Genomic DNA, 15,863 nt, shown 5'->3' on the forward strand with positions numbered 1-15,863 from the left:
ATAAGTGATTGGAAGATATTTTCATTTCATTTCAATCCTATGTGTAGGAGTTAGGCCTTCTTTGAATTGTGCCTGGAAAAGGCTTACTTTTTACTCTCCTAGCTGCATTATCAAAACTGAGTACTAACAGGCCCCCTCTTGAAAACATTGTGGATTCCAAGCATGAGTCAACATCTCTATTTCCATAAAACTTTGAAAGGGGGTGCTATCCACAGAGTCTCGTTTCTGAGATGATTCTGTTGTCAACACATGTCTCTTTGGAATTTTAGGCCTAGTATTGTAGGAGCGTACCCCAGAGCAGTGTGGAACCTTTCAATCTCCAAGACTACAGTCCTGGTGACTCCGATGCAGTCAGTGTAGCAATTACCAAACTACTCCAGTGATACCAGTGGCCCAGGACACAGAATTCCATCCTAGATAACTTGTTACCTCTCTCCTTCCCCTGCCAAACACTGCCTGAGAACTTAGAAACCCAGTAGCAAGCATTTTTAAGGCCTCGACAAGAACACAGCTACTGTTTGCATCCCCCTCCCTTAAAGCCCATACTTTGGCTTCTGGTTTTTAGGAATGCCAAGAAATAGTTCTTTAATGCTTCACTGGCCCATAGGAAGTCTCTGTGTCAGCTCTGGAATATTTCTGAAAGGCGAGATCTACTTTTCTTTTGAGGCTAGGCACCTTTGGAGAAGCCTTCAACTCTAGCCTCCGTCCTCATCCAAAAAGATACTGCTGCCCACTCTGTTCTCATTCTTCTCAACCCTTTCACTGCTGTTGCTCGTTCCACAGTCCTCCTATGGAACTTCCGTGGCACATCCCACCCTTGTTCCCATCATCCCTCCCGTGTTCCCATCATCCCTCCTGTGTTCCCATCATCCCACCCATATTCCCATCATCCCTCCTGTGTTCCCATCATCCCTCCCGTGTTCCCATCATCCCTCCCGTGTTCCCATCATCCCACCCGTGTTCCAGTCATCCCTCTCGTGTTCCCTTCATCCCTCCCGTGGTCCCGTCATCCCTCCCGTGTTCCCTTCATCCCACCTAGGTTCCCATCATCCGTCCCATGTTAGTGTGAGTACCTGGAGAAAAGAGAGATTGCTACCTTTGAAAGCACATTACAAACACAACACAAGTTTCTATCGAATGGTATATTACATCTGTTAATATTCTTTCTTCTCCCTTCACTTATGCCTGAGCCATTCTGGACCAGAATGTCACCTTACGGCAAGCTAGCAGTTAATAATGGGGATGATAATTACTTACACAAGCTCACCTGATTACCTGACAGCAAATGCACTTCATGTGGATTATTTTTATTTAAACTCCATCTGCAGATAAAGAAACTGAGGCCCAGAGGAAATAGGTAATGTCCAGTCTCAAGGGCCCTCAGGGACGATACAGCTTCTGACCCACCAGAAGCTGTGCCTGCATAGTATTGCCTCTCTTTGCCCACAGCCTGCCCTGCCCACCTGGCCCACCCCTATTAACAGTGATCTACTCTGAATCCACTTGTTAGCCAATTAATTATCTTCATTAATTTTAGTCTACAAATTTGTTCCTGGAATCTGTTTGAAATGTGGTTGGAAAACCTAATAAGCAAAATTAATGATATAATAATTTTTTACTGGGTGGATATTTGAGTATCTCTAAAGGGAACCTTGGTATACGTTCCTTCAAGAGCTATTTAACTAGACTCATCCCCACACCACCATTATGATTTCTCTTAACTTCTTTTAAAAAAAAAAACTAGTATTTTTGTTTGGAAGAAAACCTGATCAACATGTTTACAGGATTCTCAAGAAATGTCTTATAAATATATGAGTAAATCCTTACTTAGTTTTGCTCCTTTAGTATTCATGTAGGAATAATTTACCTGAGGCAGTTACAACTCTCTTGTCATGGGGTAATTACCCTGTGCAAAGGTTTTCCATTTGGACAATAAATTATGTGATAATCTTAGTCACAGTACGTGGTCCTCCTTTTATACATTTCATCAAAGACTGAAGACCTCCTTGCCTCCCCTCACCACCTATAAAGGACTCCTACGACTGCTGTTGGAGTAGCAGGCAGCAAAGGTGAATGTCCTTGTCACACTGTCATCTTACATCAGTTACAGAACACGCCATGCTCCCTTCCAACACTCAGACCCACACGCCTTAGTCTAGGTATGGTGGTGCACATTCGTAATCTTAGTGCTTATGAGGGTCCTGAGTAGCAGGCCAGCTCGAGCTGTCACCCAGTGAAACCCTATCTCAGGATCAAAGAGGAGAGGTGGGGGATCTCTAAGACTTCTTCACATAGCTCAGGAGCCATTCAGATATTTGCTTCTCTATGCAGGGGCAGATCTATGCATAGCTCTGAAAAGATGCCAAAACTCTCGCAACAGTTGTTGCCTCTCGAAGAAGAGTTGAGACCAGAGCTGTGCAGAGAGGGAGGCCAAGCTGAGGGACTTTCACTTGATTGTTCAGTCTTGTTCATTGTTTGTTTTTAGGTTAAACTCCTTATCTTAAGACTGACCTTCTCCTCTCCTTTGCTCTCCCTTTCCTTAGAGAGACTTCATTAGGTTCTACTCAGGGGTTTTCAATATAAAACATTATTTATTTTTTATTGGTTATTTTATTTACATTTCAAATGTCCCCTTCCCAGTTTCCACACTGTAAACTCCTCATCCCCCTCCCTCTATGAGGGTGCTCCCCCACCTACCCACCCACTCACTCCCACCTCACCACCATAGCATCCCCCTATGCTGGGGCATCAAGCCTCCACAGGACCAAGGGCCTCCCCTCTCATTGATGCCAGACAATGCCATCCTCTGCTACATATGCAGCTGGAGCCATGGATCCCACCATGTGTACTCTTTGGTTGACGGTTTAGCATAAAACATTTCTAAAACTCATATATCCAAGTCTTTTAGAGGACAGATTACATGGAACATGAGTGCATTCAAATTCATCTCTCTCACTCACTGACTGTGCAGCCTCTTGGAAGTAACTCGATTTCAGCGGTGCTCCATCAGAGAAAACTAAATTTCCCTCTAGAGACTTTGTGTCCACTTCCCCTTCTCAGGGCTGGGAGTTTTATCCGGTTGAACCTGTGTGAGCCTTGTGCATGCTGCCACAGTCTCGGAGTTCATATTCGTGTGCATCAGTCCTTCTGTGTCTGGAAAATTGTTTCCTTGGAGTCCTCCGCCAGCTCTGGCTCTCACTGTCTTTCTGCCTCCTCTTCCACACAGACCCCTGAGCCTTACGAAAGGTGTTTGATAAAAGCTATCAACCACACTCCGGGACGGGCCCTGTGCCCGGGAGCAGTTGACTAATGCAAAAGGAACTCCATGGTTTTGAATGTACTTTTGTTTTGGTATATGTATGTCTTGTTGGCTTTTTTGTTTGTTGTTTGTTTTGATGTTTTGGTTTTTCTTTTTTCTTTAGAAAGAGAAAACACAAAGTATGGTAGATGGGGAGATGAGAAAGATCTGGGAGGAGTTGGGCGAGGAAAAGGAATATAACCAAAATATAGTGTCTAAGTAAGCAACTCGGTTTTTTTCCTGAGCCTCAGAGACCTGACTTGGAAATATGTGTAGTAATAGTCTTCCTTCTAGGACTGGTGTAAAACTTCAATGAGATAATGCAAGTTCCAGGGACAGTATAGTAAGAATTGTTAAAACGATGGCTGTCCACTTAACATTCTAGCAGGTAGAGAGAGAGGCCCCCTAGCTCTTGGTAGATTGTCCCACACCCAGACGTATAAGGATAGCACAAAATGTAATGAGGTATTGTTTAAAAAAAGCAAAAAACAAAGAAGAGGCCATGAAATTCGGAAGTAAGGGTGATTAAAAGACATTGGATAAAATTCTCAAAGAATTAACAAAACTATTGTTTAATAGTGGCTACTATTAGTATTGCCTCGTTTTCGTATCTCTACTGTGGTTATTACCTACGATGATGTAATGGTTTCTTATGGCTATATATATCTTGCCCTGACTTTGGGTAGCCATAAAATATAATTGTTTCTCTAACTTTTGTCCTAACATTTATGAAACTGACATTCTTTGAGATCCAACCATACTGCTTCATCTAAACACCACCAAATTTTCCTCCACTTCTGGAGCCAATAGAGATGTCTCTTTGGAGTTTATGCCAGCAATGAGGCAATAAAAGGCTGGAATGATCCCTAGAGAATGTTGAGGGGAAGGGGCAGAGGTGGGTCTGATAATAGGACATTAAAAGAGTTGAAACAATTGGTATTGTCTTTTGTATACTTGTGTTCATATTGTTGTATCTGGTTACTTGTTCATGTCTGTGTGTGCGTGTGTGCGTGTGTGTGCAAGTACACATGCACATGTAGACACCTGTGTGGAGTCCAGAGGTCATCTTGAAGTGTCATTGTCAGGGATGCTGTCCACCTCATTTGAGACAGGATCTATCACTGGGCTAGAACTTTCCAAGTGTACTATTCTGGCTAGCCAGCCAGCCTTAGGGCCTCTTTGTCTCTCTTTCTCCCATGCTGGGGTTACAGAGGCATGCTACCACACATGGCCTTTTTACATGGATTCTGGGAATCGGATGCAGGTTCTTATGCTTTGCTTATTAAACTGTCTCTCTGGTTTGACATGTTCAAAATCATCACAAAGTTCAGCCTGTGAAAAAAGCACATGGTTAACCTCAAAAATCATGAAGAGGTTCGGTGTCAATGCCACAAAACAGCCTGTTATACAGAGAAATCCTTCTTCTTTATGCTGTCTTTGGGCCCATCTTGTCTCTTCTACAAGTTACCAAATAGAAGAGAGGAAGAGAAATTACCACAGAGGGCATAGTGTATTGAACCGGTTTCTCTGTTCAAGCGACCTCTGCCTCTGAAGTTCCTAGTCACACCAAGAAGGGTGGCTGAAGTCAGGCTTCACTTGTAGAGTTATTCAGGAGCGTAGCACACTGCCCTCAGCTTCAAACTCTGTAACTCAGTAGGTCTGGAAATGTGCCCCTACACACATGCACATGCACACACACGCATGCATGCACACAACTTATCGGACAGGAAAACTGAATTTTAAAGAAATTAAATTGCTCCCTCCACTTTGGCCCCTTTGTTTCGCTGCACTGGCTTCCTGTTCCCTATGTCTCTGATTCTCTGAGGCCTTGGAAAGCAGGTCTGGAGGGTGATGCCACGCAGTGTGGCTTTCACTGTGGCTTTAGTTTCGGTTCACTTCCTTTTTGAGATGCCCCTATTGCACAGCTTTGCATGCATGTTGCAAACCATGTCTCCTCTTGTCCTTGTGTGGTAGGCATTCTTTTTGTTCTCAGAGGACCCGTTTCCTCAGACAAAAGGCCTTTCCACTACCTACAGCTGAATCTGTTGCCAAGAGAGATCGAAATCCTTCAGAAATTAAAATTTTCTTTCCAAAGGATTTAAGTGTTCCTTATATCTCAGTGTGATCATGGAAAAGGAAATTCGAGTTGGTATTGGTACACTGCATGAGGTCTCTGTTTCCACACAACCATCTGGTACTTTGCGTGTCTCCGTTTCACAGCACTAACAGAAGGAGTTGATTGACTTTGACCGATTGTAATCCATCTCTAGAGTTACTGAGATACATATGCAGCTTGATGTGTTATGTTCTCTATACAAGTCTGCAGAGGAATTTTTCCGTGTGGCAGTTCCATGTGGTCCCTGTTTATTAATCTTTAGAACGACCCTGGGAGGTTGAATCAATAGTGTTGATTCCCCGGTGAGGAAACAGTCCTAGCAATACCCCTGCAGTAGCTGAGCCCGAGCTCAGCCGTTCCTTAGTTGCAGTGTTTGTTAAGGTAGTCTGTGCTTTTCCAGGAGGCTGGGAAAGAACGCCACAGTAATGGCCCCCTAGTGCACAGACTGTTACTACTGCAGCCTTTTTACTTTAAATATTTTCACTAAGAAAAAGCTCCAATATGTATTATTGGAAGGTATAATTTTCTCACATAAACACAAGCTTTCTCTCAAGTTTTGAAGATTTTTCTTATCTGAATGAGAAAACAGGGCAAACTGTTAACACTTTACCCATAGGACTGTCCTAAGATATGCGAACAAGGTTCACAGGACATTCCACTGGGAAAATTTTGTTCGCCCCTCTATAAGCAAGAGCCATTTTTCACCCTATCAGTTTTCAAGCTATTCACCAAATTGTAAAGTAGTGAGAGATGAAAGTGGTCTGGAAGGCTTGATGGAAGTCCTAGTCCCTGCTAAGACTGTGCCCGGTGACAGACAGGAGGCATTCCAATGTCACCCTTTTCTCTGGTGTGCATCCTATATACGGCCCTTTAAAGGAACACCTATGTTTCTGGATTACATGTGAGACGTGGGATGTATGGCTTGCCCTTGTGTCTGCGGTGGTGTATGTTACTGGGTTTGAGCCACTTGGCACCAAGAGAATACATTCGTGCCACTGTGCATTTGAGGGTCAAGCTAAGGATCCAGGCTTTATCCATTCTCCCAAGATAGCAATCTCTGGAATGGCCTCTTCTATCCGAAGACATAAATACAGTTTGTATTAAGGTGCCTCACGCTTGTCCTCTCTCCAACTATGTTACTTCTGACCTTTTCAGGCCTGCAGTCCTTACTATTCATATATAGATATGCAGCTCCTCCTGGCCACAGCCTTCCCCGCAGCCCCTGCCTCTTCCCTTGCCTCCTTTCTTTTCCCCTTATTTTCATTTCTTCTCTGTCCTGCTGATTTCCTCCTTCAGGTTTTTCAGTGTGGAGACTGCTGTCTGGGAACAGCACCAGATCCCAGAGTAGGAATGTTTCCTTCTTTCTCCCTCTCCCTCTCCCTCCCTCCTCCTTCTTTTTCTTCTTCCTCCTCCTCCCCTCCTCTCTGTCCCTCCTCCTTCCTCTTCTTCCTCTCCTTCCCTCTCCCCTACCCCTCCTTCTTCTTCCTCCTCTTCCTCCTCCTTGTTTTTAAACTTTTTTTGAAACAGGGTTTCTCATTAACAGTCCTGGCTGCCCTGGAGTTTGCTTTGTAGACCAGGCTGGCTTTGAACTCATAGAGATCTGCCTGCCTCTGCCTCCCAAGTGCTAGGACCACAGGCATGCACCACCATCACCCAGGTTTCTGCCCCTTTTCTTTCCTTTCCTTTCCTTTTCTTTTCTTTTCTTTTCTTTTCTCTTTTTTTTTTTTCAGAGCTGAGGACTGAACCCAGGGCCTTGCGCGCTAGGCAAGCGCTCTACCACTGAGCTAAATTCCCAGCCCCTCTGCCCCTTTTCTTATACCTTCAAACTGCCTTTTCCCACCTAAGTCATTTACATTTGAAACTATTCAAATATAAGATAGCTAAGGTTTCGTACTGTTTGTTTAAAGAACATTTGAGAATTCCGCCCAGTGGCTAGACATGGTCTCTGAATGTCTTCCTTCCATCCTTCCTCATTCTGGGTCCACTGGATGGAATTTAACTGGGCAATAAATTGGAATAACATGTGTGTCGATGGTCAGCATTCAAAAGTAGCAAGTGTAAGAAGCCTACCGAGTGAAAAGATTATGTGTTCGTTGATAAATATGTGAAGTGACTTGAGTCCCTCAGTGCATGCATAGTATTAGCAATTGTGGGGCATTCTTGTTAATTTTTAGAAAACTACGCTCTTCACTCATTGATAGTACCAAAAGGCTTTTCCTCTGTTTTCTTCTGAGCATGGTTTGTTTTCTTGCACACATGGATCAGAATATTTTTACCATCAATATTTATCTCCAGCTTTATGATTGTTGGTGGTAAAACCAGGAATCCCTAAATATTAGTTTGTTTTACAGAAAACACTGCTGAGGTGGACTGTTCCATTCAGTCCTGGAGAAGGAGGGAGGTGAGCAGACATAAAGTTAACAGTCATTCTCCTCAAAACTAGGAATGGAATAGGACCTCACACATGCTGGATATGAGGTCAGGATTTTTTTTCTTCTGCCAACAATTTCCATGTCTGTTTCCAAGGCAAATGAATCTTAATTGTAAACAGCTGATCAATATTCTCAATATTGTCTCCTTGGAGAACATCTTTACGCCTCTCAATTGTATCCAGGAATATGTCTTAGACTCTGTCTCGCTGTCTCTGTGTCTGTGTCTGTCTGTCTGTCTGTGTTCGTTCTCTCTCTCTCTCTTTCTCTCTCTCTCTCTCTCTCTCTCTCTCTCTCTCTCTCTCTCTCTCTCTCTCTCTCTCTCTCTCTGTTTAAACAACAGACCAAGCCAGAAGCAGAGGGTGGGCCAGTGTGGCTAATCGTCCACTGCAGTTCAAGTCAGAAATACTAGACCTTGCTTATACTCAAAATATCTGTATTGTTGTCTCCTGCTATATACAATAAATCTTTGTATACAATAAATCTTTCCTCTTTAAAGAAAACTAATTTGCTGATGGTAAGAAAAAAACCACTTTCTGAAGTATGCTTATATGGGGGAGAAAAATCCCACATGTTTAGTGAGTTAAAACAAGTGTCTGTTTTTCTAGGTTTTAAAATAAGCAAAGAGAAACATCCAAATGTGTGTTTTAAGCTTTCATTTTTTCAGGCCAAAACGTTTCCCTTGAGTAGTACTTAAGTATGGCGAGGAGATGGGAGAAGCCAGTGCCTGGCCAAGCCCAGGGCGTGACATAAATAGACAGGTGGGGAATTTTTGGAGAGCTTAGGAACCCCAGGGAGAGATGGTAACAACTAGGCAAATAGCTGGGAAGTGTGATAGTTAGCAAAGAACTTAAATAGAACCTCATTTTCTCAAGCAACGTCTTCAAAATGCCCTGGCTGCAGTGCGAGAGGACATTGGAAAGGGGCTGGACTAGGTGACATCTGCAGAGATGGAGGGAATTGCATACGATTTAGAAATGGACAAATGGGAAAATGGGGGGAATGGTTTGGTAATGGGCTAAGGGAGAGGATGAGATGGTGGATGGTTCCCAGGTCTCCGACTTGAGCAACGGCCAAGAGAGATGCTATTAATCGAGGTGATAAATAGTGGACAGGGAGTATTTTTGTAGCATGGGCTAAACAAGGATTCAGTTAGGGGCCGGTGTGTCTGCGATGCCTGCAGAATTTCAAAAGAAAGCTGTCTTAAATGTTTTTGCAAAGTGAGTGTGGGAAAGAAGTGAAGGCTGGGTACTGTGGGAGTTGTTGGCACATGGATGCTCTCTGAAGCCATGGAGATGATATCACACAGGGGTGAGACTAGACAGAACGAGGAAAACTAGGTCCCGGATTAGCTCGAAGATGTGCCAGCCTTTAAGAGAGCCCATAGATCTGACAATGAGCCCAAGCAGGCGAGGCTAGTGGCAGTTAGTGTCCGAGAAAGAAAACAGTCATAGTTTATGATCCCAGACCACATATCCCTGGCAGTCAGCTGTCAGCCACAACCCTTGCTGGCTCAAAGCACGCTGAAAAATAAACCCACTGAATGCTTGTCTGCCTTGTGGAGAGGGTGCAGGACGCACTGAATTGATCTAAAGAGTAAATGGGAAGAGTCACGTGGGAGTTCTGGGAAGACAGGAAAAGCCTCAGAGATCAACTTCCACGTCTGGGTTATGACTTGGCTACAGTAAATGAGGGATGATCGTGCTCAGTCTGCAGTGGATGGCTTCCCCTCCCCAGCCGGAAGCTAAAATGCTGTGCTGTAGAGTTCTTGCTTCTCTCTGTGTTTGAAATGAAATGGGATGTTGAGATTTAATGAGAAAAGAAGCTTGGTGAGCTACAGAGATACAGGTTCAGCCTTGAGAACTTACCATAAATGAGTCTGAACCAACCTCTGGCCCTGTCTCTCTGACTATATCTGTCTCTCTGTTGTCCCTGGTCTCTCTTATTTCAGTATTTCCAACAAACTGTGTTTATCTGAGAAACATGACTGTAGGTTCTAGATGGGTTCTTTGTAGGTGCCAATCTCTAAATGGTGAAAAGCAGAATCTTTATATAAAATAAGTTGGTGACATCTAAGTGATCTGTTATGTATGTGAGAACGACAGTGTATCTCTTCCCGTAGAAACCGGATTTGTTTATTGGTTAAGGTCTGTATTTGGACAGTCCTTGGCCATAAGGCAGCAATATTAACTGCTGGGGTACTCTGTGTGTGTGTGTGTGTGTGTGTGTGTGTGTGTGTGTGTGTGTGTGTGTGTGTATAGGATTTCATAGTGTGAATTAACACTCTTTAGCACATCAATGAAGAGACATGAATACATTACTATTAAACTGCAAATGGTTTAAAAGCTTGGAAACCCTCCAGAAGTTGGTCTCTTCCCACAACTTTTCACTTTCCTTTTCTCTCTTAAAATGCATTTCAGTTCTTCTTCTGCAGTCTCACTTCGTGTTTCTGTAACTCATTATCAACAGTTGGAAGGGCACGATTTCTAGTTCTACCCGGACATCCTCTCAGTTCATGCACAGCACTGTATGTCCCTAGGAGTTCTACACACTAGGAGCCATTCTGCAATAACCTATACGAGACCACAAACCTGCTTTAGATTCAGATTTTAAATGTAATGTGGATCCTCTTTGTCTCCACCTGACATCTAGCATGAAACTTGCTCATATATGACCTCCTAGCCTGGGTTTTGTAGTTCTGCTATTTTGCTTCCTACTGATGCTAGCTTTTGTCAAACAAGAGATCACTTTATATCACCAGTGCCTTGAGCTGTCCACCTTTATCACTAAGTGGTTATACGCCAACTGCTCTAAGTTTTCTGGAATGTACGGAGAGAACAGAAATTTCTGGAAACTCAAAGTACTGCAGTTCTGAGACCCTCAGCCAGGGGAAGAAGAAAAAGGGGAGTCCTAGACAAGCAGTCATATTGCAGCCAGCACATAGAAGGGGTAATCCTGAGAGAGCGGAGCTGATGTTGGTTTGTTGAGAGTTTGCACTGGGGCTCTAAGCTAGAAGCATTTTGTATGTCATTAATCTGTAATTTATGCAATTCTTCTGTGTGCGTTGAACATCTGCCAAATTAAGTCACGAGCATTCCAGAAGTCGACTCTGGGGGCCAGCTTTTCCAGAGGCTATTTTGCATGTAGCGTGTGTCATTGGCTCACTTTAAACTTATTTCCTCGAAACTTAAAAGCAAGAGTGGACCAGGAACAGCAGCTGACAGTGAGGTCTCTCTGGAGTATAACCTTTCAGAAGTTGACATCTGAGAGTGAAATTCAAAGTGGGTGGGATGGCTGGGAGAGCGATGACCGAAGGCTTAGGCACTTAGGCTTTCTGTAGCTGGTTCACAAGACAGGGCTGTCCTTGGGGTTCGCTGGAGTAAATATGCTATTGTACTCTGTATTGTAGCCTTGTTACCTATCCTACTTTCATTCAAGTGAGTTTAAGTTGTGTAGTTTGCAACTGCCTAGAAGATAGGTATAGAGTTGACTTAAACTTTTAAATATTCATATAATTAAGCTAAATAAAAAAGGCATAAAATTTTGCCGCCTCGTGAGACATAGTATTTCATCTTTAGATTTATTTTTTATATGACTATGCATACATCTGTGTGAGCACATGCTACATGTATGCAAGTACTCAGAAGAGGATGTCAGCTCGCCATAGAGCTGGAGTTACAGACAGTTGTGAGCCTGCCATCATGGGCACTGGGTTCTAAAGGTCCTCTACAGAGCAGCAAGTGCTCTTAACCTCCGAGCTATCGCCCCAACTACCGAAACATAATATTTTCAAATCAAAGGTTATTTTCAAGGAAGGTATCAACTTTAATGGCTATATGAACAGTATATCAGTAATTGGGAAACAAACTGTAAATAGTGAAGGAATGAGGGGAAGTACTCCTAATACTTGGAGGTTTGTCTGGTTTTGTTTTACTTGCTGTTAACTGATCTTTTGTTCTTTCTACCCTGTTGTTTTATTCTCTAGTGGCTACAGATGTCTTTAATTCCAAAAACCTGGCCGTTCAGGCACAAAAGAAGATCCTGGGTAAAATGGTATCCAAATCCATCGCCACCACCCTGATCGATGACACCAGCAGCGAGGTCCTGGATGAGCTGTACAGGGTGACCAAGGAGTACACCCAGAACAAGAAGGAGGCAGAGAAGGTCATCAAGAACCTCATCAAGACGGTCATCAAGCTGGCCGTTCTCCACAGGAACAATCAGTTCAACCAAGACGAGCTGGCCTTGATGGAGAAGTTCAAGAGAAAGGTGCACCAGCTGGCCATGACGGTGGTGAGCTTTCACCAGGTAGAGTACACCTTTGACCGCAACGTGCTGTCCAGGCTGCTGAACGAGTGCCGAGAGCTCCTGCACGACATCATTCAGCGCCACCTTACCGCCAAGTCTCACGGACGGGTTAATAACGTCTTTGATCATTTTTCAGATTGTGATTTTTTGGCTGCCTTGTATAATCCCTTTGGAAAATTTAAACCTCACTTACAGAAACTTTGTGACGGCATCAACAAAATGTTGGATGAAGAGAACATATGAGCTTGTGAGAGAAGACCGTGACCAGCAGCGATTTTTGTGACGTGGAGCACTGCTGACTCATAAAGGGAAGACAGAGAATCTTTTAGAGATCGCATGTTTTTCAGAAAGGCTTGGCCCCATACAGCCTGTTGTTGTTGGACATTCATAGTAGAACTCCTGTGTGGCTTGTTGTATTTGAAAGAAAGAAAAAAAGCATATTGCTAAAAAATCTGGCTGAAAATACCTTAATGAATGGCAGGATGTGGGAAAAATGGATGGTTGGTCATTCAGATGTCTAGTGATACAAAGACAGATGAGTGTGGCCCCAAGCGCTGGCACTTGCTGTGTTTTAGGGGAATCGTATTGGTGGCACATTGGATATTTCTAATATGTATTAAAGCTGTGTATCTTGACTCACCTTTATCCTTTGCTATGTCTGCGTATCTCTCTTAAAATGCCAAGAACCTCTCTTTTGCTGTCATCGATCCTTTGGAAACAATTTTGCTTCTTTAGTTACAGGTTGTCATTGACCTTTAGGAATTAAATCTGAGGGGTTGGGGATTTAGCTCAGTGGTAGAGCGCTCAAGGCCCTGGGTTCGGTCCCCAGCTCCGAAAAAAAGAAAAACAAAAGGGAATTAAATCTGAGGCAGTCAAACCGAATGCTCAGGAAAGCAGAGACCTGCATCTGAAGTCATGACCGTGGAAATGAGCAATCTTAACATCGTGAGTAACATCCACCGCAGCTTTTGAAGCTGAGTCCTACTTTTTAGTACCATCAGTGAGACTTAGAGTCTCAAAACCAGTGGCATGGCATTGCCTTGAAATACTTGCTTAGGGCCTAACTTTGATGTCATCTTGAACAGGTGCTCACATGTTCCCGTATTAACATCCATTTCACCCGTAGGAAGAATAAATTCCTAGATTGGCTTTGATATTGAGACAACAACATGTAAGTAGCATTTCAGAAATAAAAAGAAAAACTTCTTGAGTTTAAAGATGAACTCATCAGGTTGACTTAGGGGGGAAAGGATAGCAAGGATGTTGCGAAGTAATGTAAGAAAGATGCATGAATTTCAGTGTGAATGGGGATTGATGAATAAAAGACGCCATTTTTTATTTAATGCCTGGGATTTCGATTGTGTTATTTGCTATTTTGAGGAATGGACTGGTGTCCATATCTGTCTTCAGCACTTGGTGTGCCATGTCTGTATAATTTCTGGTGTGTAGATAATGAAGTAAACCCTTGCTTATTGTGTAAAAGAACTAGAAGCCATCTGGGAAGCAACAGACCCAGCCACTGACACTAAATATTGTCATTGCCACCGAGCCTATCGTTTGTCTACCTCAAGAATATTGACAGTGAAATAAAGATCCACCAGCAACGATCCCATGGGTGAAAATCCGGAAGTTAAGACCTGCTTTGACCCATCACAGATTGGAAGGAAGTGGTCAGGTTTCTTTGAGACCCAGCTTTTTCAGTAAAGATAAACAGCAATGCTTGTGTGATGTCAAATCCTGATTTGAGCTGGAAGTATATATAATTCTTCCCTCCTGGAGCCTCTGGATGGTTCCTAGAGGTTATTACACTAAAGTAATGGCTGCATTGCTGATTATTGGACTTCATAGCTGCTAAACGGCTCATAAACGAGCACAGCAGCCTTCCTGAACCAACATCAGGGAAGCTAAGAGTGTGAGCTCATGGGAGCCACTGATCTGACTCACTCTCTGCTCTACCAGAGAAAAACATACAGCAAAAGCACAGATAGTGAAGCATCTCAAGAATTTTTACCTCAGGATATGACCCAATAAATCTGAAGACCTTGGGGGAAATTTAGAGACGTCTGCACACATTTGAGTCATACTAATGGGCCTGCATTGCAACACAATGTACATGCAGACAGTGGTAGCATCCCTTAGTTTCATATGCCAGTGTCCTAGTTAGGGTTATTATTGCCGTGATAAAACACCATGACCAAAAACCAAGTTGAAAAGGAAAGGGTTTATTCTTACATTTCCATATAAAAGTTCATCATCAAAAGCAGTAAGGGTAGTAACTCAAACAGGCTAGGAACCTGGAGGCAGGAGCTAATAAAGAGGCCATGGAGGAATGCTTCTGACTGGCTTGCTCCCCGTGGTTTGCTCAGCCTGCTTTCTTGTGGAATCTAGGACCACCAGCCCAGGGGTGGCCCCATCCACAGCGGTCTTGAGTTCTACTCCATGAATCACTAATTATGAAAGAGCCCTACAGGCTTACCTATAGCCCAATCTTATGGAGGCATTTTCTCAATTGAGGCACTCCCTAATCTCTGATGACTGTAGCTTGTGTCAAATTGATATAAAACTAACCAACATACCCAGGAAGGCATAAAAAAAGAAGAATCTGTGGAAAGTTAGTTCTAGAACACCCTGTAGATGTCAAACACTGCTTATAGGAAATGGCATGCAGTATTTGTATCTAGCCTGCCTGTGTATCTTCCTATATTTGTAAGTCTCAAGACTTGTAACTTATAACACATAGAGTACAATGCGATTGCTGATTTGGGGGAAAGGGTTGTTTTGTTTATGGAATAACCACAAGAAAAAATTGTGTAGTGTTCAATGTAAATTTTTAAAATATTTACCTATTTGTGCATATGTGTGTGAGCATTGCCCGTGGAAGTAAGACAACAACTTGGAGGAGTTGATTCTCTCTTCCCTCCAAGTGGGTTCTGGGAATGAGAAGTCATGGTCAGGTAGCTGTGGCAGCAGGACCCTTACTTGCTGAGCTGTGTTGCTAGCCGCTACAAACACATTTTTAAAAAGATTTATTAATTTTAGTTCAATGAGCACACTGTATCTTCAGATGCACCAGAAAAAGGCAACAGATCCCATTACAGATGGTTGTGAGCCACCGTGTGGTTGCTGGGAATTGAACTCAGGACCTCTGGAAGAGCAGTCAGTGCTCTAACCACTGAGCCATCTCTCCAGCCCCCAAACACATTATTTTTTAATATTTTTTTAACTTACACAGAGCCCACCAACATGGAAGACTTAACTGTATACTGAAGCAGGGAGTGTGCTGCCATTTTTAGGAATCTTCTGAAAACCATTATCTTGTTAGTCTTTTGTTTGAAAAATATGCATTTCCAGGTCAGTTAAAATGTCATGATTAGCAAGGTATTTCCTGATGCATGTAGGTTCCCTCTTTGTATGAGTAGCAGGCTTTTGGCAGGAAGGGCTGGAACTGGAAAGAATTTGAACAAGCTTAGGGTAGATAATTCTGAGCCAAGCTAATGCTTTTTGAGATCTTATATGTCGTCGTTTTCTCTCTCCCCCCTCCCCCTCCCCCTCACCTCTCTCCTCTCTCCCCCCTCCCCCTCACCTCTCCCCCCTCCCCCTCCCCCTCCCCCTCACCTCTCTCCTCTCTCCCCCTCACCTCTCTCCTCTCTCCCCCTCCCCCTCACCTCTCTCCTCTCTCCTCCTCACCTCTCTCCTCTCTCCCCCTCCCCCT

The 15,863-nt window shown here is 43.5% G+C and overlaps 1 protein-coding gene across 5 annotated transcripts in view; it reads left to right on the forward strand.

Annotated features, from left to right (window-relative positions):
• Tnfaip8 (TNF alpha induced protein 8) overlaps positions 1 to 13,494 on the forward strand; it is a 115,703-nt gene extending 102,209 nt beyond the window's left edge. For all 5 annotated transcript variants that reach the window (XM_006254709.5, XM_039096838.2, XM_006254708.5 and 2 more), the window contains exon 2: positions 11,829 to 13,494. In XM_006254709.5, coding sequence (XP_006254771.1) covers positions 11,829 to 12,394 — 566 coding nt within the window. In that variant the 3' untranslated portion in view covers positions 12,395 to 13,494. The remainder of the gene's footprint in view (positions 1 to 11,828) is intronic.
• Positions 13,495 to 15,863: the final 2,369 nt, after the last annotated feature.

Source organism: Rattus norvegicus, chromosome 18 (genome assembly GCF_036323735.1).
Source record: "Rattus norvegicus strain BN/NHsdMcwi chromosome 18, GRCr8, whole genome shotgun sequence".
Lineage (NCBI taxonomy): Eukaryota > Metazoa > Chordata > Mammalia > Rodentia > Muridae > Rattus > Rattus norvegicus.